This window comes from Martes martes (genome assembly GCF_963455335.1).
Source record: "Martes martes genome assembly, chromosome: 7".
Taxonomy (NCBI): Eukaryota; Metazoa; Chordata; class Mammalia; order Carnivora; family Mustelidae; genus Martes; species Martes martes.
In genome coordinates, this window is record NC_137894.1 from 23,635,829 (window position 1) to 23,659,032 (window position 23,204).

Genomic DNA, 23,204 nt, shown 5'->3' on the forward strand with positions numbered 1-23,204 from the left:
TAATATCACCCTCAATGGGGAAAAATTGAGAGCCTTTTTGCTCTCAGTGTTGTCTGCTCTCACCATTGTTATTCAACATAGTACTGGAAGGCCTAGATTCACCAATGAGACAACAAAAAGAAATAAAATTGGCAAAGAAGTCAAATTTTCACCCTTTGCAGATGGCATGATGATATGTTATGTAGAAAACCGAAAAGACTCCATCAAAAAATTGCTAGATTTGATACAAGAATTCAGCAAAGTTTCAGGATATAAAATCAACACACAGAAGTCAGTTGCATTTCTATACACTGACAATTAAGCATCAGAAAGAGAAATCAAGGATTTGATCCCATTTGCAATTGGACTAAAAACCATAGGATGCCTAGGAATAAACCTAACCAAAGAGGAAAAGGATCTGTATTCTGAAAACTATAGAACACTTATGAAAGAAATTGAAGAGGACACAAAGAAATGGTAAAACATTCTATGTCCCATGCCCATGGATTGGAAGAACTAATACTTTTAAAATATCCATGCTATACAAAGTAATCTACACATTTAATGCAATCCTTATCAAAATACCACCAGCATTTTTTCAGAGAGCTAGAAAAAACAATCCTAAAATTTGTATGGAACCACAATTTGCCTACCCCAAATAGGCAAGGTAATGTTGAAAAAGAAAACCAAAGCTGGAGGTATCACAATTCTAGACTTTAAGCTCTATTACAATGCTGTAATCATAAAGACTGTATGGTACTGGCACAAATACAGACACATAGATCAATGGAACAGAAGAGAGAACCCAGAAACGGACCCTCAACTCTGTGATCAATTAATCTTTGACAAAATAGGAAAGGATAGCCAGTGGAAAAAAGTTTCTTCAACAAATGGTGTTGGGAAAACTGGACAGCCAAAAGCAGAAGAATGAAACTGGACCATTCTCTTACATTATACACAAAAATAAACTCAAAATGGATGAATGACCTAAACGTGAGACAGGAATCCATCAAAATTCCAGAGGAAAACATAGGCAGCAATTTCTTCAACCTTGGCCACAGCAACTTCTTGCTAGATAGATCTTCAAAGACAAGGGAAACAAAAACAAAAATGAACTATTGGGACTTCATCAGGATAAAAGACTTCTGTATAGCAAAGGGAATAGTCAACGAAACCAAAAGTCAACCTACGGAATGGGAGAAGATATTCACACATATCAGATAAAAAGCCAGTATCTAAAATCTATAAAGAATTTATCAAACTCCAATACCCAAAAAACAAAAATCCCATCCATGGACAGAAGACATGAACAGACACTTCTCCACTGAAGACATACAAATGGATAATAGACACATGAAAAAATGTTCAATGTCACTTATCATCAGGGAAGTACAAATCAAAACAACAATGAGATACCACCTTACACCAGTCAGAATGGCTAAAATTAACAATTCAGATGTGGGTGAGGAGAAAGGGGAATCCTCTTATAATGTTGGTGGGAAAGTAAACTGCTGTAGCCACTCAGAAAAAAAGTTATGGAGGTTCCTCAAAAAGTTGAAAATAGAACTACCCTAGGACCCAGCAATTGCACTACTGGGTATTTATCCAAAAGGTACAAAAATAATGATTCGAAGGGGTGTATGTACCCCCAATGTCCACAATATTCAAAATATGGAAAAAGCCCAGATGTCCATTGGCAGATGAATGGATAAAGAAGATGTGTGTATACACACACACACACACACACACACACACACACACACACACATATACACACAATGGAATATTACTCAACCATCAAAAGGAATGAAATCTTGCCATTTGCAATGATGTGGATGGAACTAGAGGGTATTATGCTGGGTAAAGTAAGTCAGAGAAAGACAAATATGATATGATTTCACTCATATGTGGAGCTTAAGAAATAAAACAGATGAACATAGGGGAGGGGAAGGGAAAATAAGATAAAAACAGGGGGAAGCAAACCATAAGAGACTCTTAACTATAGGAAACAAACTGAGGGTTGCTGGAGGGAAGTGGGTGAGGGGATGGAGTAACTGGGTGATGGGCATTAAAGAGGGCACTTGGTGTAATGAGCACTGGGTTTTTGTTTGTTTGTTTGTTTTTCTTAAAGATTTTATTTATTTATTTGACAGACAGAGATCACAAGTAGGCAGAGAAGCAGGCAGAGAGAGAGGAGGAAGCAGGATCCCTGCCGAGCAGAGATCCCAAAGCGGGGCTTGATCCCAGGATCCTGGGTTCATGACTTGAGCTGAAGGCAGAGGCTTTAACCCACTGAGCCACCCAGGCACCCCTGAGCACTGGGTTTTATATGCAGCTGATGAATCACTAAATTTTACCCCTGAAACTAATAATACACTGTATGTTAACTAAGTTGAGTTTAAATTAAAAAAAAAAGTTTTAAGTGCAAAAAGAGGTCTCTGCAGAGGGGATGCTATATAATTAACTGCCTTGGGTAGTTTCCCCCCCTTCCCTATGCTTAGAGGAACAGAAATAATGCCTCATAAGACAAATTGTCTAAAGATACACACTTAAAAAGCCTGGCCTCTTGACAGGAAGATTCTTGTGGGGTTGGTAGCCTAGTGTATGGAGCCATGATATAACCTGGGGTCATAGCATTACAGTGTGGGGCACCCAGCTGTATTCTTCACGGTGTTTAAAAGGACTTGCCATGAGGAAGTGCCCTGTGGTACTCAGAACATGCTGTTAGGTCACATATTAATACTTCATACAATAGTGGCAACAGGACCCATTCTCTTTGCAAAGTGAAGGTTGTTTATTGCTTGTTATGATTTTGACAGGCAAGACCCTACATAGGGACTGTAATGCCTACAAGGCAATCTTTACAGAATGCCTGCATAGATTTCAACATTCGGATGAACTCCTTGCGTGCATTCCTTCCATCCCTTTTCTGGGTGAAACAGAGCCAAGCTATCCGAGGCTGGTGGAGGCAGTGTGGGGGAACAGGGGACAAGGACAGAGAAGTGGCATGCTTGCCCTGTCATCTCCCCTCACTGCTGTCCACACCCACTGGGATTCACTGAGCTCATACACACATTTTCACATGGGGAAAGCGAAGGTCATTCTGTTGGAGAATATCAATCATATTGCATTTTCTTATAAAATGAGATGAAAAAATAAATCTAAACACACTTTTCAAGTGTTACTCTTCTTTAAACTTTTATAAATGTTAAAGCTCTTATTTTTCTTTTCAATATATTCTACTTAGAACTTTTAAAAAATAAACTTTCTTTTTTGGTACCTTTCATTTCCTTTGTTAGCCTTGGAAACATAAAATACATCTCACTAGAACTCTTCTGTGCAAATAATAAACATAAATAATATAACATCTAAGTTATAAAAAAAAAAAAAAAAAGAGGCCATTTCAAGGTTTTCACTGCTACAAGCCATCCATTGCAGTCCCTGGAAGATGTTCCTAGAAGTAGTCAGTGGTCTGCCCACTTAAGCCACACAGATCCTGGTCTGGCTGAGGTGGGCTGGGCAAGAACTCGCTGTCCTGTTTGTCCATCTGTAAACTACTTCGAGAGAACTGTAAGACACTTCCCAGCCCACTGACCAGTGAGAGGGAGGAAATCCAGTTGAGGGAGCTGAAGTTGGGCAGGTTGAAAATGGATGACAGGGGGGCTGCCCTGCTGGTGTGGGTGGGTTTCATCTTGGAGTCCCCAGGACATCCTTCCAGGATAGGCTCCCTTGGCATGGAGGACCCTGGGGCCTGACTGCTCAGTCCCTCCAGCAGAATGTCTTCCCTTAAAGGTACATTCATGTCCACCGCATTGGGCTCCCCACTAGCCTCTGGGGAGCAGGCTGGTTGTTGTCCGTGCCATGACGCCTGTGAGGTGCAATCCTGGGAGAGGGGTCCAGAGGTACCGATGCTCTTCTGTTCCGATGACTCAGTTCTGGGTTCTCCTGGAGAGTGTCCCTGAGCAAAGTTCTCTTTGGGAGCAATGAGTTTCTTGGGGGGCCTCTTGGCCAGTTGGCGCCCCCGTTGAAGTTGGGTGGGGAAAAGACTCCCCTGCACGGCTTTGAAAAACAATCTGGAAAGAGCATATGAAAAACAGTCATCTGTGGGTGGTGACTTTGAGTCTTCTGAGATTTTCACAGTATAAAAACACAGGTCTGAGAATGCTCTCAGAGCTCGTTTAGGACTTGAGGGACACTGTCCCCGATACCCACCTGGGAAGCAGTGCAGCAACAGGTGCTATGAGACAAGTCAAATAGAACACGGGGTCGCCCAGCAATGTCTGCATAGTCCAATACGGGTTGGACGGAGGATAACACGTCGCACAAGCAGCATTGTAAATCAAAGCCACAGTGAAAAACAGAAGGATACTGAAGCCGCAAGCTATCCAGTTGAGCCAGGTCTAAGGGGGAAAGAGAAAGGGCATTTATTTAAACAGAGTTGCACTGGTTATCCATCAGTGCGTAGCTGTTCTCAGGGCTTAGTGAAAACATGGGTCTGTGGCACAGGCAGCTGGGAGGGTCTGATGAAGCCTTCGGCACCGGTGAACCACCCTGGGCACAGTCAAGGAGATGGAAGTCAGGCATAGGAAGGAAAGACAGAGGGAAAGGGCGGCATGAGGCGGAGGAGAAGAGAATGGGCAGGAAGGAGCAAAGTGCTGCCCAGGTGAAGACACCGGTCAGGATGTGGCAGTTCCCACACCAAGGAGCTCCAATACACATGTGGCGGGCCCATGTACGTGTTTCCCTTCTCCACAGTGAAGCTGGCATTGAAGTCACCTGTCTGCTCAGAAATCTTCTAGATGTCATGGAATCTGCCTGGGAGTGTGGGGTCCGCAGCATCAGCACCCCCTGGGATCATGCCCACAGCTCTTACCCAGGTCTTGGTTTCAATACCCAGGTGCAGAAGGAAGGTGAACAGCGCGATGGCCGTGATGGGGGTTCCCCAGGTAAATACATCTGTGTCTGAGTCATAGTAGGCCTGAAAGACAGAAGTGTCCTATGTCTGTGGGTTGCTGGATGAAGCTGGTGAGAAAGGCTGTTCCCGGTACCAACTTACCAGGTAAGGAATGAAAAAGCAAACCAGGCTCTGGAAGGCAGCATCAGCCATGTTTAACCAGAACGTGCGTGGCCGATACTCCTTAGACACAAAAACAAGCACAGAAATTACAGAGAAGTAAGAATCTCTTCAAATGATGTCTTCCAGTAGTACAGGGCCATTGATGCACAAGATAAGCACCCCAGGGGAACTTGCTAATTCAAGACTTTGGCGAGTTGGGGTCGGGTCCCAGAGGATGAGGGAAGAAAAGACTAACGAATGTCTGCAGAGGCATCATCCTCAGCTGGGTCAATCATTCGGAGCATCTGTCCACAAGACCAGCTTCTCTAGATCTATGTCAACAGCAGACACATAAAACACATAAAACGGCTTCCTAAATCCTAAGAGGGAGCATTTTTTTTAAAGCAAGATTTATTTATTTGAGAGAGAGAGAGCAGGGGAGCGGCAGAGGGAGAGAATCTCAGGCAGACTCCCCAGTGATGATGGAGCCCAAAGTGGGGCTCGATCTCATCACCCTGATATCATGACCTAAGCCAAAATCCCAAGTTGGACGCTTAGCTGACTGAGCCACTCAGGTGCCCCCGAGGGAGCATTTTTCTACAATAGGGAACAGCACCTCAAATTCTGCATGTCCTGCTCCAATCTGAGTTCTTCTGCTCCTACTTTGCATGATGTTGCTGCCCTTTGTTGTTGGGTCCCCTGGAATGTTTCTTAAAAGTGAGTCTTTTTAAAAAAAAATGGACCATGGAAGTGTTTAATGTTAAAATAAAAAAGCTGTACACGGAGGGCAAATGACCTTGATATGGACTGATCAAGACTTCATTTCCTGGGCAACTACATTTGTATTTGACTCTGAGCTCCTAAGCAGCTGGGGCTGGTACTGGCCTACAGGAACTGTAGATTGGCCTGAATGAGCACTTACTGAGCGCTTAAGAAAGAGCTGTCTAGGTGCCTCCCTCAGTCCTCTATCTCCATAGGACAAACTTCTTGTGTCTTGTTCCCTTGGCCAGCCCAGCCCCTGACCAAGGACAGGAGGACAAGCTGAGCACAGCCATTCCTCCAGTGAAAGGTATCACGCAGAGGCCCTCCTCATCTGCTTGACCCTCAGTTGTTCCCACCCCACAGCCCCACTCCTGCTGCCTACCTTGAGGGAACCCAGTGTCAATGAAGGTGACCAGGGGAAGTCAACTCAAAAGTAAACAAATTCTAAATCAGAGACTGTTATAAGACATAGGGAGCTCCATTCCCTTTGCACACACACAATAATTCCAACTAGCAAAGAGAAGCATTTAGAGGGCCAACTTTAAATGCTGGTAGGAATAGCTAGTAATTAGCCTGTCAATCCATGTGTTGTGTTGATGTAAACATATACTTATATCTGTTTGTATTCGCTTATTCTTTCAATGGATTCTCCATGGGTTTATCTGCTGGTTAATTCCCATTCAAAATAAATCACATTTTGAGGGGATTGTTTTAGAAAAATCCCTGTGCAGGAGGCAGCAATCCACATGACCCTGACTTTGATTCCAAGGGGACTTTCCTTAGGCTCCTGGAGACTGTTGGTATAGAGAATTTTCATGTCATTATATTTTTTTTCTATTAACCTCCCCCTTTTTTTTTATTGAGGTACATTGGTACACAAAAACTGCACACATTTAATGTTATACATCTTGATGAGTTTGGACATATGCGTATACCAGGATACCATCACTCCAACCATTATAATACACAGCTCCTACACAATCAAGTAGACAGAATCCATTTTTTTACTGCCCACGGGTCATTTTCCAAAATTTTAACAATTTCTCCCAGGGTGTCCATTTAAAGGGAGGTGTAGAGACTTTCACTGTCTGTAGGTGAATGTGGAGAGTGGGAGGGCCGAGCAGTAGGAGACGGGGGCAGGAAAGGAGCCTCACCTCCATGTTCTGGCCACTCTTGTAGAGCTGTGGTTCAGTCAGCAGCACTTCGGCTGGCACGTCCTTGTCCAGCACCCCAGTCACGAGCTGGGGAAGTGACGAGAAGAGCAGATTAAAGAAGATCAGATACCACTGGTCAATCATGGCAGACGCAGAGAAGCCACAGTAAAACTGGAACCAAAACAGGAGGCCCACGAACATCTGAAATCAAGAAAGGAAGAAGGGGGACAAGCAATTCTTAGCTGTCCTTGCAGATTCATATCCAAGGTATCTAAGGGTTTTGTAGAATTTGACTATAAAGATTGAATTTAGAGGCAGAAATTTCCTCCAAACAAAGCCCTAATCTCATAGCATGCTCTCGTGCTCTCTCTCGCTCTCTGCCCCACCCCCCCCCCATTCCCTTCAGCATGAAGATGGGAGATGGAAATTGGCAATGGGAGATGGAAATTCCCAAGGACAGCCCATTGAGAGACAATGCTGATAACAGCCCACAGGAAATGCAGATCGAATGGAATAGCTTGAGCACCTATGGAAGTGCTGGCTAGGTCCTTCCTGACAGTCCCTTCACTTCACAGGACAAACTCTTTGTATCTTGTCGCCACAGCCAGGTGAGGAGATAAGGTCCAGTTGAATATAGAAATTCCCCACAAAGGTACAGCAGGGACCTTCCCTAGTAGCTGTCCTCTGTGATCCTAAACCAAACCTATCTATTCTACATCTCGGATCTTGCTTCTCTCTTTAGTTACATACCCTTTCTGATGAGGAACCGTGGGCAATTATTGACTCCCATGGCAGGGGGAACACACACACACACAGCAACAAAGTCAATACCAGCATTGCTGCTGTGACCAAGCCCAGATATCCACCGGGCACTCTAGTGGCAGATGAGGTATAGGTATAATCACTGGTTCTCATAGCTACCCCTGCCTTGCTGAACAGGAAAGTGAGGGTCAGGGAGATTGAGCAGCCTCTTCAAGTCCATGCTCAGTAGGAAGAGTTGAGTGGATCTCTTCCCCTTATTACTTGATCACTGAACATCAGCGGCTTGAGTGCGTTTACATGGGGCATGGCAATTTAGCAATGGTAAAGCATTTAACCTATTAGCTGTATATTTTGGCATAGATCATTTGACCCTTTTCTGCCTCAGTGTCCTTGTCCTTGAAATGGGCACCCCCTAACAATACTTAGCTTTGGGCTGTTGTGAGGATTAATGAACTAATGCATTTAAAGTACTCACAAAGTCTCCTTGAACACTGTGATTTATTGTTGTTTCAGTTAGCAGTACAGCTATTTCCTATGAGGCTCAAGCAGGCTAGTGTGTTTACTCGATTCAGAGAAAAGGAATCTCACGTCCAAGATATTGAATGACTTGACTATGGCCATTGGGTGAGTAATAAAAGCTGACCTGTTCAAACCACTTGTGGGTCTTGGCCTGGAGGGCAGACACCCCGAGGTGGAGAACATTCTCTGCTGGGGACCACAGGTAATGGCCTGGGTTTGGCTTCTGAAGTTGCCACTATCTCTCTCTGTGACCTTGACTCCGTCACTTACCTTCTCTGAGGTTCGGGTCCTGGACCTGCAAATGGCTTGGTCTGAAGATCAGGAAGCAATGACACATATCCTCCAAGTCTTGTTTCAATCTATGACTTAGTGCAACTTACCCTTCCACACCGAAAACTGACAGACTTGGGTTTTTCATTGATTTTCTTCCCTTCTCACTCCCACGGCTGACTTTCTCTCACCCACCCCCACAGGCTCAGCCTAATGACTCATCAGTGAACAACTAGAGTCAAGAGAAAGAGGAGGAAAAGTACTCAGTTAATTGACATTTTTTTTTCTTATAGTACCAAAAAGCCTTCTTCCCAAACTTCTGTTGCTATGGAAACTTTTCTTTTCTGTTCTTTATTGGAAGGGAAGACTAACTTACTCCTAAAACTAATGAATTTCTCACTTTGGGAGGTAGGGTAATTATCCTTGCGCCTCTCAACTAGACTGAGCGCTTGTTAACAGAGGTCTTGCATCTTATATGGGATAAAGACAGACATCCCCTTCTCCTTCCCATCCCCTCTATGAGGACAGATTCATCCTGCCAGGCAGGAGGCTGCGCCCATTCAGGTGGCCACTCTGGCACTTACTTGCAACTGAAATGCTGAATTCCCTCCCCTCAGTCTGAGAAATTTTCATGAGGAATTATGGAGAAGCAGAGCTCAACTCTCATGCTTTGTTTTCAAATAAAGGAAACAAAATCCCTAGAAAGCAAGCAACTTGCTCAAGATTGCACAGAAATTAATGACAGAAACAGAGCCGGGGTTCTACCTGCCCAGCCTCACTCATCTATACTCAAGCATCCCCCCACCTCTGGGAACTGGGAAATTCTAGGCTTGCAAGTATATGCATGGGGCCTCAGCTCTGGGGATGCAATGCCAGGTGGTTGAGAGAAAGCGGGGAGTAATTGGCCAAGGCCAAGGGAAGCATGGCACAGTCTTCCTTGGACAGAATCCCAGGCAGAACCTAATCAGAATTAATTTCCAGGACCCAACTGATCAAATTAGACATGATGTGATTGATCCTGGGTACTTGTATTCATTTATTAGAAGACATTTTGCAAAATGGGTGAGAGTAAGGGGAGCAAGAGGGTTGGGAAAAGCAGATAGGTCTAAATCTCCAGAACCAACAGGAAGATGAACAAGAGTTACACTGATGGCAGTTTAGAGTTAGCATGGAGATCTTTTAATGGAAAGAGGAAAAAGCTCTCTCTCTCTCTATATATATATATATATAGATAGATAGATAGATAGATATCTTTTAATTTATTGTATTTTGTTCTTTTTTAGGAGAGTATAGGATGATCCTGACACTGGAATTGTGGCATCCAATGTGGCAGAATTATGGAACCACCCTGAAAGATCACTTACCCCAAGAGTTTATTTATTTTGTCTCCTTGTTTGTACATTCAGCCACAAGGTTTTAGAGACAAGAGCAACAAGCAGCAACTTAGCAACTTCCTAGCAGAATGTCGACCCTTTACCTATGAGAAGATCAGGATTCTAAAATGGCCATGGCATCCATGCTAGAGGACTATGGAGAAGGACACCTGTCTGCCAAGGGCTTAGTAATAAAGGAACTAAGAGTTAAACATTAGGATCAACATGAAATGGAGCATGGCCCTGGAAGAGAGTCTCTGGAGAGACAGAACTGTAATCAGTCAGCCAGGCCTAGGCATGACCTAACTGGATGGTCAGTTATAGATAGAGCTGGCCAGAAGGGGGCACGTCTGCCCTGACAGCACGGGAGAAAGTGTGGCAAGGACCTGCTGGTGGCCCTGTTCCTGGGGCCCTACACCTGTGTCCTGACCAGGGGACTCACACACCTGGCCCAGTGTGGTTATGTTTCTAGAGAGGCCATTCAGTGTTGGGATCACAGCATGACTAAGTGCTCTCATTCTGACTCCAGCACTGCCACTGCACTCCTGCTTATCCCTGGATTTCCCTGTCTGCTCTAGAAAGAGCACTGATTAGAGGATTCCTGTCTATGGATACCTTAGCAGTCTGCTCCCAGGAAACACATGAACAGAGTGGCTAAGAGTTGGGAGTCCAATGAGCTGGGGTTAAATGCAGCCTTGACTACTCCCTAACTGTGTGACCTTGTACAGACCACTGCAACTCATGATTCCCCCACTTCTTATTATAAAGCACTAAGTAGACGTTCTTGTTTGATCTGTTTTCACAACTTTCTCCTTCAGAGGGGCAGCTACCTTCACGACCCTGTGAACTAGACTTCTTGAGCCCATAGGGGGAAAGGCCAGGCTAGGCCTGGGGAAAGTTCACAAAGGCCAAGGAGAATGGAACCAACAGGAAGCTCTGGGATGCCCACATGGCCACATTCAGGGGATGGTCTGATAAATCTCAGCTCAGGATTTTTGATGTAAAAACTCTAGAAACCAAAAAACAAAACAAAACAAACAAAAAACCCTCTAGAAACCAGAAGTATCAAATACCTACTGTATTTTTGTAGAAGAAATACAGCACCATGTTGGCAAGTCGGGAATAGCACCAATGTCCGTGAACAATTAAGAGTCTCTCGAGGTATCGGAATCTTGGCACGGCAAAGTCACTGGCCATCACTGCCTTGAAAGGGAGCAAAGTCCTTGTTATTGGTGACACCTTACTCCGTCCAAGGTCTGTCTTATCTCCCCCAAATACAAGGAATGGAGAAATCCAGTTTCAAACACAATGTGCACGTGATTGGCCAGGGCTTACTTTATCCCCATTTCCCTTATTATCTCTTTTAATTAAAAAAATAAATCAATCTCAGCAAGCATTCTTGTTCAGGGGTGTCATTTTATAGTACTCATTTAAGATTCTGAATATATGTAATTGATTTTTAAAAGTTTTTGTTTTCCCATGCCCCCCCCCTTTTTAAAGATTTTATTTATTTATTTGAGAGAGAGACAGAGATAGCGAGAGACAGGGGCAGAGAAATGCCATCAAAATGACACCTTTTGTATCGAGTATCTTAGAATCTACCATATAATGAATTTCTCTGTTGAAAAAAAAATCTCAAAGAAATTGTCAGGAAAAGATAGATTTCTGCTTATTTTTGGAGGCTTATTCTACACAAAAATGTAAGTCTTCTTTTAAAATTCAACTGATTTCCCTCTAGTCAAATAACTCCTTGAAAAGAGTTAGATAGCAGTTGATGTGGTCCCTTAAGTGAAACAGAATAATGTCATTTTACATGACAAAAAAGTGTGAAGCCTTCAAATGTCTGCTTTCTAAACCCAAAGTTAAGGATTTCAAAGCAAATACTGTTTCTATACCTTTTCCTATCAACATTGGGGTTTGAGGGCTTTGTGTACTCATCTCCAGCCTTCTGCCACTCCTTCCCACCTCCAAATTTAGGCCCTGTTTGTCCCTCTGTCAAGGAAGCCTTACAAAATGCTCCCAGCTAGGTTAGATCTTCTTGTGAAATACTCGACACCAAAACCAGTGTTTCTCTTTATATCATTTTATAAGAGTTATGACTATTTATGTACATTTAAAATAAGTATCTGTCTCCTCAACTTCCATGAGAGCCAGGAGAGTAGATGTGATCACCATGTACCTCAAGTTCCCAGTCAGTGCTGGTGCTCAATAAACACGGTGGACCAGATGACCCCATGAACACCAAGCTTCTCAGAGATGCAGAATCTCCTTTGCCCAGCTGGGATAAGCTTCTCACTTTGGCTAAGCAGGAGAGCTCCAACACCCTCACTCATTCTTGATGACTCTGCTCAGATGCCTAGTGTCCGTGTTACCACAGCGTCCCACAAAGTCCATCTTCCAAAGAGCTCACCTTTGCTTACTGGAGTCACTAAAATGCAAGCAGGGAAAATATTCCCGGGAACCTGAGCACTTGGAACAGTAAGAAAAGGTATCAGGCCTTGCCATCATCTTACATAATGTATCCTCAATAGGAAGTGTAGCTTCAAATAAATGCAGAAGCATCCAACAACGTCTTACCTAGCAGTTATTCCCACTCAAAGCTTCGCCTTGGTATGTGCCTTGTCATTTGGCTGTTCCCATCATTCCTCACATGGCTTGAAGTATATATCTGCACTGGCCCCTGACTTGAGGAAGTGAACAGTGGTGGTAGCTCAGCCTCCTCCCCATCCACAAACGTGAGAGTGTTTCATACAAAATGTATTTACTTGGTGTATTTCTCTGCATGTGCTATTTACAGGCACTTCCCTGGTCAGCTTTTCACTACAGGAAACAGGTGCAATGGAGATGATAATGAAAACATCAGAATGAACCAACAATTTTGTTCATCCATCCACTCCCCATGTACATGGCATTAAAAGGCTGGGATGAGGTGCCTGGGTGGCTCAATCACTTAAGCGTCAGTCTTTGGCTCAGGTCATGCTCCCAGGGTCCTGGGATGGAGTCCCACATTGAACTCTTTGTTCAGTGGGGGGCCTGCTTCTCCCTCTCCCTCTGCCTGCCTCTCTGCCTACTTGTGCTCTCTCTACTCTCTCTCTGTCAAATAAATAAATAAAATCTTAAAAAAAAAAAAAAGGCAGGGTTGAGTTCAACCCTGGGCTGCACTTTCATTTCATGGAAGAATTAAAACCACATAAGTAACATGACACAGTGACTCAGGTCAAATGAAGGCAGGAAGAGAGTAAGGTACACGCTAAGGATGGGCCAAGAGGAACTACTGGGTTTCTAGCTCGGGACTTTCCATCTTACTGTTATTTTAATGTCAGGTAAGAAAATTAGTGAGCTCTGCAAAGGCCTGGCACATACAAGTGTTCACTGAATAAATACTGACTGCATCAGTGAATAAATCAACCAATGACTAAATGGTGACCAGCATCTGGAATTTTTAGAAGGAAACTGGAAACGTTGTTTTCTAAAGTCTCCACCAACTTAAAAAAATGTCATGATTCAAAATTAATCAAATGTTGCAAATTGTTGTGATCTTACATCCAGAAGAAAATTAATTTTAATTAACTCGGTGTTCGGCATCTGAATCACATGTTAAGAGCCAACATAGTGGCAAATGAAAAAGGCAGAAATAAATTTTCATGTGAGTCAAGATGGCTACATTCCATTTTTATAGCGATACCAGGTTCCAACAGTCCTACAGCAGAGTCATTTTTTCAAATGGAACAGTAAAACATGCTTTCTTCCAAGGATGAGCCATAAATAGTCAGAGAGAAGGTGATGACTCACCTTGCCTAACTCTGTTCCACTTATTTCACAAAAATATACTTAGAGACCTAGGAAAAGCTATTTACTGCTTCATAAACATGAAGAACTAGCCACCTCTACCTTATCTTCTACGGCTTAGTAGAAGGTGAGCATCACATTGCACTGAAGGCCAACCCTTTAGCTTTGTTGGACAAAGCCTATGACAAGGTATGACAGTGGGCCAACTGGTCACATAGGACAGCCCTGTTTGGTCTTTACCTGCATGCCCTCCTGGCCCGAGATTCCCACACCCACATCTGCCACCTGGATCATGCTGACATCATTGGCTCCATCTCCTAGAAACAGCATAGGCAGGAAGAATCGTTTGAGTTGAGATGCACAGAATCAAATGGCTTGACCGATCTTCATGGGGTCCCTACTGGGCTGAGTCCTGTGAAAGGGTCATGGGGATGAGTAAGGAAGAAGCAGTGCAGAGTCTGCCCTGGGAAAATTGAGTTAAGCAGTCAGAACAAACATGGTGTGAGGTTTAGAACTGCCAGTCACATCAAGACATGTTTCCGAAAGCAGGCTAGCATGGTCACCATTTTGCTTAATATTCACTCTACATTATTGGCTCATATACCTAGAGATAGAGTCCTTAACACGGTGTCTGGTGCAATAAAGATGCTATCACCATCATCGTTACTATTTACCAAGCTCTAGCCTTTATCACATGTAGAGCGTATCAGTAAAGGCTATTCTAATTCATGCTTACATGAGTGGTTTTCTAAACTGAAAAAAGGAAGTTAAGTTCTGCCCAGCAAACTGTAGAGCTCTTTCTGTACCCTGATTACCAGCTAGCTTATTAGCTATTGTGCTTACCTTTGGGCCCTCTAAAGATGTGATAAAGAAGAACTCCTATTTATTCAGTCAAGCTGCTGACAGAAAATGGTTAGGAACAGAGGACAAAGGTCAGAGATCTCATCGCCTTTGGGGAAAAGCAAGCAGAGACTTAAAGTCACTGTCACTCAGGAATATGGCAGCAGAAGGACCCAATCACAGAGTATCTCCCAAGTTTCAAATATGCAAAAAGTGCAGATATACAAGTCAGAGTGATTCATAACATGGTTACAGGATGTCTCGGTCCTGTGATTTTTCTGTACTTTTTTTGCACTGGCCTAACATGAGTGATCAGTCAATATTCACGAAATTGAAATTCTGTGAAGTCATTAGCAATCTCTGCACCTTTTCCCAGAATGTCCCAATCAAAGTGAGATATGGCAGGCAACAATGTTCTCTACATTATTAACCACTGGACACCTGGGACTAGGTGCCATCAGTACTTTCATTTATGGTCAAAGAAATGAGCTGAAGTTCTGATGGGCCATTACTTTCCCTTTCCCTTCTGAGATTCTATTTTGTTTTTTCTTACTTTCTAACCAACTAAGACTTTACTTCCATTATTATTATTATTTTTTTTAATGAATACCATACACCAGTGATTCCATGGCTGACCCAGGCACTGACTCGGCTGTGAAAATGTAATTTATTCATTCATGTGTTACACCAGCCTTACTGGGGGCGTGGTCCTCATGCCACCATGGAAAGGACCTCAGAGAAGCCTGCACCCAGCCTGCACACTCCTCAGCACCAACCTGTATCACTTGCTAAGGGAGCTCTGAAGGCCACTCCAGATACATGAGGGCAAAGGTGGACTGAAACAGCCTCCCCTGGAAGAGGGCCACAGCTGGGGCCTTCCCATAGCCTGGACCACGGAGTCAGGGTAAACATGTGTTCACATCTACAGTCATCTCCCTACCCTTAGTGATTACCAAAGTCCTCAAGATGTACAGGGCTGTCTCCATAACAACCACACTAAGGCCATCCCACCTCAGACCCAGGCTCTACCAGCCTCAACTCTGTCCTGTGTGAGAGAGTAGCAATCCCCACATCAGGAAACTGTCAAAGACCCTTTGCAGAAAACACTGTAATCATTATTGATTGGCGAGGATCTTTTATTTCAGAACCAAATCTCACCTAGGTATAGACTCTATATTCAGGGAGACCAAATTTTTTTGGTATCTGGGGATCAGAGGATCACCCCTTTCCCTGGGCTACCTGCAGTCTTTCCCGGCCCCCACCAGCAGATGGTGCTGCTGAGTCCCCAAGCCTGGCTGCAGATGGCACCCCAGCCAGAGTGGGTGGGGATGATGCCCTGGGAGGAGGTAGGTGAGGACTGGGTAGCACTGGAGAGGACCCTAGAAGGCTCTCCAGGCCAAAAGTCTGCAAGGAAAAGCCACCATTAGATGCACAGTCCTTAAGGAAATGCTGTAAGGTTTAGCAACTACTCACATGGATTCATTTAATTACATGCTTGTCTTGGAACAATCAGTAAAGTTCAAAGAATAAGAGGCAACAGGGATTCCGATCACCATCAACTCTCTGGGTTCTTGCAGTATTATGGAGTTTTGCACTCCAGTTGGCTCACGGTGACCAGAAGCCCCTGCAGAGGGCCTTCTTTTTAAGGTGTTCTGAAACAATAGTGTGCAGGGCTCTGCTGTGACAGAGGCTGCCTGGGACAGCAAATGTCTAATCTCCTGTCTCCCAAGAAAACAGTGTCAGCTTTGTCTTCTTAAACCTCCATTGTATAACTATATACAGCTATATATACAAGCTATAACTGTTGTACACATTTTGTGGTTTTCAGGTCCATGTTTCATATTTCAAACAGGCTGCTGATTTTCTTGCATTGGGTGTGACTTTATAAGCAGAAAAAAGAGAAAGGAAGTGTTTTCCCTGCATTGGGTGTGACTTTATAAGCAGAAAAAAGAGAAAGGAAGTGTTTTCCCATCTTAGAGCATAGCACAGACGGTGTGGGAAGTCCAGGACGCGCCCCAGGAAGCAGCCGCCTAGGACAGGGCTACTCATTGACATAGGGTCCAGCCTGGCTGGCCTGGATACTTGCCTATGGCGAGGGTCATGGCCTTCAGCTTGCTTCTGACCAGTTTCACCACCATACTCTTCTGCAGAGGTGTCGAGCGACAGCAAAGCACTGACCGGCACTGCTTAGCGAGAAAGAGAAATTTGTCTTCTAGGTTTTTCTCGAGGGCATAGGCCAGACTTCTCCCATCGATCACGAGGCTCAGGCTGGGGCCAGAGGTGGTGGACGCGGAGGGCGGGCAGAGAGGGGAGAACCCCACGCTCACGTCGCCTGCAGTCTTCTCAGGGGTGCTGCAGGGGGTCCTGGACTGCACGTAGTGTAGACACTGGTCTAGCAAGGCCGCACAGGCCTCCTGAAATGGACATGAGAGGAAGCTCTGTTCACTCAGCTGTACCACGCATTCTGTTACCCTCCTCGACACTGATAGTCTGATAATCTCAAGGGTACCAGGCTGCAGGCTCTGCCCAGAAGGGAAGTTCATTGAAGATGTCCACATGCAGAGGATAAGCTTGTCTGGGGTTTTGATAAGACTCCACTTCACTGCCCATTACACCCTGTGGACGTTAGACGAGAACGTCTTCAGTTTGCAAAAACCGACTGTACTATGGCTAAACTGCTGGCTGAGGGCATCTAACATGCACTCCTCCATGCTTCTCTGAGGGCTTTACTCAGCCATTTTTGCTTGCTTGTGAGGTACGAAACCTTTTAGAAGTCTTTATGATGATTATCCTCTAAAGAAATGTAATTATCAGGGTTTCCCTAAGCTCTCCAGTTGGTCAGGGAAATAATGTTTTTAAAAAGCATAATTTCTGATGGGGCGCCTGGGTGGCTCAGTGGGTTAAAGCCTCTGCCTTCGGCTCAGGTCATGATCCCAGGGTCCTGGGATCGAGCCTCGCATCGGGCTCTCTGCTCAGCAGGAAGCCTGCTTCCTCCTCTCTCTCTCTCTCTGCCTGCCTCTGCCTAGTTGTGATCTCTGTCTGTCAAATAAATGAAGAGAATCTTTAAAAAAAAAAAAAAAGCACAATTTCTGAGGCTTTTACTGGCAATAAAATTGTACCTGAGTTCCAAAACTGTGCCTGAGTTCCAGAAAGAATAGGAAAACTTATAGAGGAGGCCAAGAGGTCAGGGGACATAAGAGAGGTGACAATTTCCAGGAGTAAACACACTCCAGGGAAGGCAAGTAGTTCTTGGACCTCTGTGGACAGTGAGCCCACTGGGTAAGCAACCAATTTCCTGCAACGCACCCTGGAAATCCAGCTGTGTTCAGCAAGTGCTTATTGAGGACCTTTTGTATTTAGAAAAGTGATACAAGAAAAAGGAAGACTGAGAAGACACAGTTATTAGCTCCTGAACAAACAGCAGCAGCTGAACATACTCACAATCACAGGAAGTCACAGATTAGGATGTGCAAAAGCATTACAGGATATGAAGAGGGAGAAATTTGTGAAATTTGTGAAATCTCATTCTACAAACACCCTGAGTTCCCTTGTGCTAGCACCAAGCACTGCTAAGGTAAACTGCAGTAAGCACCCTGGCTCCCCCACTGTAGGCAGCGATGGCACCTGAATAGAGAAGTCATAGGGCGACTGTTTGAGGACTTTGAAAATAAACAGAAGCTATTGCATTGGGGAGGAAGACTAGTGTTCTAAGTACACTGGACAGGTGGGTGAGTTTTCCATTTTCCCTCTGGTCTGTACCCAAGCATCATAAAACCTAGAAGTAGGAGCCAAGGCAGGGACAGAGGGAGCTCCAGGAGAAACCCCAACCTCTACTCCCCATCCCTGCCCCCGCTGGAGGAGTAGAAAAGAGAACTCCCAATGCACAGAGAAGACAGGGGAAATCCCAGTTTTATTTATCTTTTTCTCTATTCTCCCAGGTAATTTTGCTATCGTGGCAGCAGGATGATCTGTTGCCAAAGACTCTATTAGAGAAGCTGTGGTCCTGTGGTGGTAAGATAACTTCTGCCTTTTTCTCTCTGTCCTACCACCACTTGGTCTTGGATGGAGGTGTTGGGGCAGAAGTACAAAGTAGAGCAAGGTAACTCAAACCCAGCTTTCTGGCCAGAGGATTGGAAAGGGGAGTCCCAGAGAACCAGAAAGTACTTAAAAAAAAAAAAAATGGTGAAGAGGGAAGAGCTTGGCCAGCTGACCCCATAGCATGGCTTATTAATTCCTGAACTCACCCACAAACCATGCACACATAGACATAATCCTAAATGGCATAACAAAGACTTTTGAGAATTGAACTTGGGATAGACTGCCACCCAAGTTCCCAACTTTTATTAAGGGGTGGCAAAAGTGTGAGACAGAGTCTAACAGCTTGGTAAAGGCTACACAAAACTGACATCAAAACCACCACCCAGAGGCTGTTCAGAGCTTGGAGCTTGAATCTAAGAGGGCTGATTACCTGCCTTGAATATATCCACATTCTTCACAGAATTTTAAAATAACCAGTGTCATTCAAAATGCCTACAATAAACCCCAAATTCATCAGCATGCAAAGAAGCAGGAAATTCTCAATGCATGTGAAAAAAGACAGTCAACAAAAGCCAAAGCAAAGATATCACAGATACCAGAATTATTTGAGAAAGACTCTGAAACATCTATTATAAGAATGCTCTATCTAATAAGAGTGGACATTCTAGAAATGAATAGAAAGAAAGTCTCACAAAAAAAGACAAGATATAAAGAAGAACCAATAGAAATTTTAGAACCAAAAACAACCAAAACAAAACCCAAAAAACATCTTAACCAAAATAAGCAGCTCATTGGTTTCTAAGTAATTTACGTAGATACTCCGTCCTCAAGGAGGGGAAACAGAACTCCACACTCTGAGTGTGAACTGTGCATAGTCACTTCCTTCCAAAGAGTACAATATGGAAAGGAGTAAAAATAATTGGCTTACAGTGGAGAAAGCTGACAAACATAAAACCATCAGTGGTTAGTCATGTTGATAGAATGTACCTTTTAATATGATGTGATAAAATGATGAAAATGGTACTTTAGGCACTTTTAGAAAAACACCAAACAAATCCCCATATCAGGGTATTCTTTAAAATAACTGATCAGTACTCTCAAGTCATCAAAAAGAGAAAATTTACAAAACTGTTACACCCAGTAAGAGCCCAAGGAAACACGACAGTTAAATGTAATGTGATATTCTGTATGAGATCCTGGAACACAAAAAGGACATTAGGTAAAAATTAAGATAATCTGAATATAGCATAGATTTTATTTTATTTATTATTATTATTATTATTTAGAGGAGGAGGAAGTATTATTATTATTATTACTATTATCTCAAGCAGGCTCCAAGCCCAGCACAGAGCCCAATGTGGGGCTCGATCCCACATCCCTGAGATCATGACCTGAGCCAAAATCAAGAGTCGGATGCTTAATCTTGGACCACCCAGGCACTCTAAGTATAGATTTTATTTTATTTTTTAAAAATTATTTTATTTATTTACTTGATAGAGATCACAAGCAGGCAGAGAGGCAGGCAGAGAGAAAGGAGGAAGCAGGCTCCCCGCTGAGCAGAGAGCCTGATGCGGGGCTCGATCCCAGGACCCTGGGATCATGACCCAAGCCAAAGGCAGAAGCCTTAACCCACTGAGCCACCCAGGCACTCCCCAAGTGTAGATTTTAGTAAGTAATAACATGTCAATATTGGTTCATTGATTACTGTTAAAGATGTTAATAACAGGAAAATTTTGGTGTGGATTATTTGGGAACTTTCAATACTATCTTTCCAATTTTTCTATAAATTTAAAACCATTGTATATATAAAGTTTATTTATTAAAACATCACTAAATAGCCCAACAGCAGAAAGGAGATAACAGAAGAAGAAGTCAGTGAACTCAAAGATCAATAGGAATTAACCAATTTTACCAAGAGAAAAAGAAAAATTAAAAAAATGAAGACAGCTTCAGGGAGCCTTGAGACAAACCAGAAGACCTGACGTTCACGTCATCAGTCTTCCAGAAGAAGAGGAGCGATTGCAGTGTAGGAAAAAATGTCTGAAGAAATAAAGAATGGCTAAAAACCTGCCAAATTTAGTGAAAGACATAACCCCACAGATTCAAGTAGCTCAGCAAATCCCAGAGTATCAATCTGAAAAACTCTGTGCCCAAACAAACACACCATAAACAAACTGCTTAAAGGCAAAATAATAATAATAATAATAATGATAATAATAAAAAATAAATCAAGACATCCAGATAAAAATGGTGCATTAGCTATAGGGTAACAATGATTTGGATGCCTGTTGATTTCACCTAGAAACAATGGTGAAATAAACACATTCTCTGAACAAAGGAAAGTAAGAGAATCTGTTCGCAGTAGACCTACTTTAAAGAAATTGCTGAAGAAAGTTTTTCAGACAAGAGGAAAAAAAATGCCACAAGGATGCTTTTAACACTGGAGATGAAAGAAGTGTGACAGAAATTGTCAATATTCACATAAATAAAATGGGCTATTCTTTCCCTTTTGACATCTTTAAAGCATGCTTTTTGATTGAAAGCAAAAATTATTATCTGACAAGGATTTCCATCTCTGTAGCTTTCATATAGAAGATGCCTACAAAGTAAAGGGGTAAAGGGACACATGGTGTGACAAGACTTCATTCTACTTGAAGTAGCAAAATACTGATTGTACTGATGACTTAAGAATGCATATTGTATTCTCTAAAAAAAAAAAAAAAAGAAGCTAAAAACCCAAGTAAAGTGATGTTATCAAAGAAATGAGACACGTTAAAATGGAATACTAAAAAATGTTTTAAGTAACCCAAAGGAAGGCAGGAAAGGGAACGGAGGAACTGAAAACAGAAAGAATAATCAGGAAAAAAAAAAAAAAAGAAAACTACCAATATTAAGACTTCTAAACTCCATAGGACAGCATGATAATGGTGAAGGGATAGACACACAGGTCAGTGCAACAGAATAGAATGTCCAGAAATAGATCTTAAAAAACATGACCAACTGATTTTCAACAAGGGTGTAAAGACGATTTAGTGGGAAAAAAAGGCTTTTCAACAAATGGTGTTGGATTAGTGAGCTATATGCAGAAGAATGAAGTCTGACCTGAACCTAATACAAAATTCCACATAAAATGGAATATGTCTAAAGGTACAGTAATAAACTACAAAGCTTTTGGAAGAATATATAGGAATAATCTTTGTGGCTAGACACATCTTAAATGGAACAGCTAAATGATAATCTGAAAAAGAAAAAGAAAAAGAAAAAAAAGAATCAGACCTCATCATACAGTTCAAAAAGATGTTTCAAGTGGGAGGTCACTCAAGGAATCAGAGCCCAGGCCAAGTTTATGAGAAGTAGATACTCCCTACATACTTGGAGATTTAAATAGATAAATGTGTCTGGATGAAAAGTCTAGGTGCCCAGTGAAGCGTCCGCAAGACGACCCATCCCATCCTGAGTATATCAGTGCTGTAAGGACTGGTATGCTGACTTGTGTGACCTCATGAAACAATTCTCCAATATTGTTGACATGAATATGTCAGGGAAAATCAGATTGAACTTTGCATTAAGAAAGTCCAGAGATGCATCCCTTGGAAATTAAGAAATCCCATCAAATCCCACATCCTTCTAGGCAATGGCCAGAATCATGCAAGGAACCCAACACGGATGTAAACACAGAGGCAGAAGGCAAAGAAATGGAAGGCATTCCTGTTGCCATGAGGCTAAGTGGGTATGAAGCCACCCCAGGCAGAGCATGGCTTCCTGGAAACCTACATACCTGGGACTCAGCATTCAGGGTGATGACTTCCTCATCATGGTCCAACAGTTTGCAGGCGTATGCGATGTTAATGGCTGTTTCTTGTTTGTCACCAGTGAGAACCCAAATCTGCAGGCCTGCTTGACGCAATTTAGCAATGGTTTCTGGGACTCCATCTTGCAGGCGATCTTCAATCCCAGTGGCACCTGGTCAAATGTGCAAGTGTAGGTGAGCCCCCTCCGCACATGCCCTCAGACCCTGAGGGGGCACGGATGCCACTGCCAACACACCAGCGATGCTAGCATGACCCCATAGACTGGGACCTGCTTGGTGCCTTTCTCATGTGGATGATAACTCATTTCCAGACCCTTGTGAACACTTTCAGTATCTCCCTCGATTGACACGCACACAGTCAAGAATGAGTAAGAATAGCTGTGAGGCACCGAACATAATTCTCTGTACTTACGAAAAAGCACTTCCAATGCTTCCTAACAGGCGGCTAATTTTTAACGTTAACAGATAACTTGGAAACAAAGCTTGTGGGGAGATGGTAGGAATGACGGTATTCTGAAGGGTGAAAAAGTTTTAAAAATTATCCATGACATCCACAAGCTATGCTTTCAGCAGTAAACACTGAGCTGCCTAAGCAGACCACATAAGCCCATTATTTCTCAAAAGCAACATTACCCAGAATGTACCTTTTCCACAAACATAATTAATAAGCAGTGGGTTTCCCTACACAGTCTTCTGTACATTGGGACACATTTTCTACCCAGTGCAGAAAGGTGCTCTCCAGGTCACCCTCAGTTTTTTTCCTATTGCCAACTTAATGAGATGGTCTCTATCTTCCCTCTGGAAGTACAGCATTGACCGAGGACAGCTCACTGGCCCTGCCCTTCTCTATT

At 43.2% G+C, this 23,204-nt stretch overlaps 1 protein-coding gene across 1 annotated transcript in view; it reads right to left on the reverse strand.

Moving 5' to 3' along the window:
- Nucleotides 1-2,757: 2,757 nt before the first annotated feature.
- ATP10A (ATPase phospholipid transporting 10A (putative)) overlaps nt 2,758-23,204 on the reverse strand; it is a gene marked incomplete at its 5' end in the record, with an annotated part of 107,718 nt that continues 87,271 nt past the window's right edge. Inside the window, 9 exons of the mRNA XM_080809662.1 lie at nt 2,758-4,052; nt 4,192-4,379; nt 4,853-4,957; nt 5,036-5,116; nt 6,952-7,152; nt 10,953-11,078; nt 13,905-13,981; nt 16,591-16,918; nt 22,321-22,505. Coding sequence (XP_080665788.1) covers nt 3,434-4,052; nt 4,192-4,379; nt 4,853-4,957; nt 5,036-5,116; nt 6,952-7,152; nt 10,953-11,078; nt 13,905-13,981; nt 16,591-16,918; nt 22,321-22,505 — 1,910 coding nt within the window. The 3' untranslated portion in view covers nt 2,758-3,433. The remainder of the gene's footprint in view (nt 4,053-4,191; nt 4,380-4,852; nt 4,958-5,035; nt 5,117-6,951; nt 7,153-10,952; nt 11,079-13,904; nt 13,982-16,590; nt 16,919-22,320; nt 22,506-23,204) is intronic.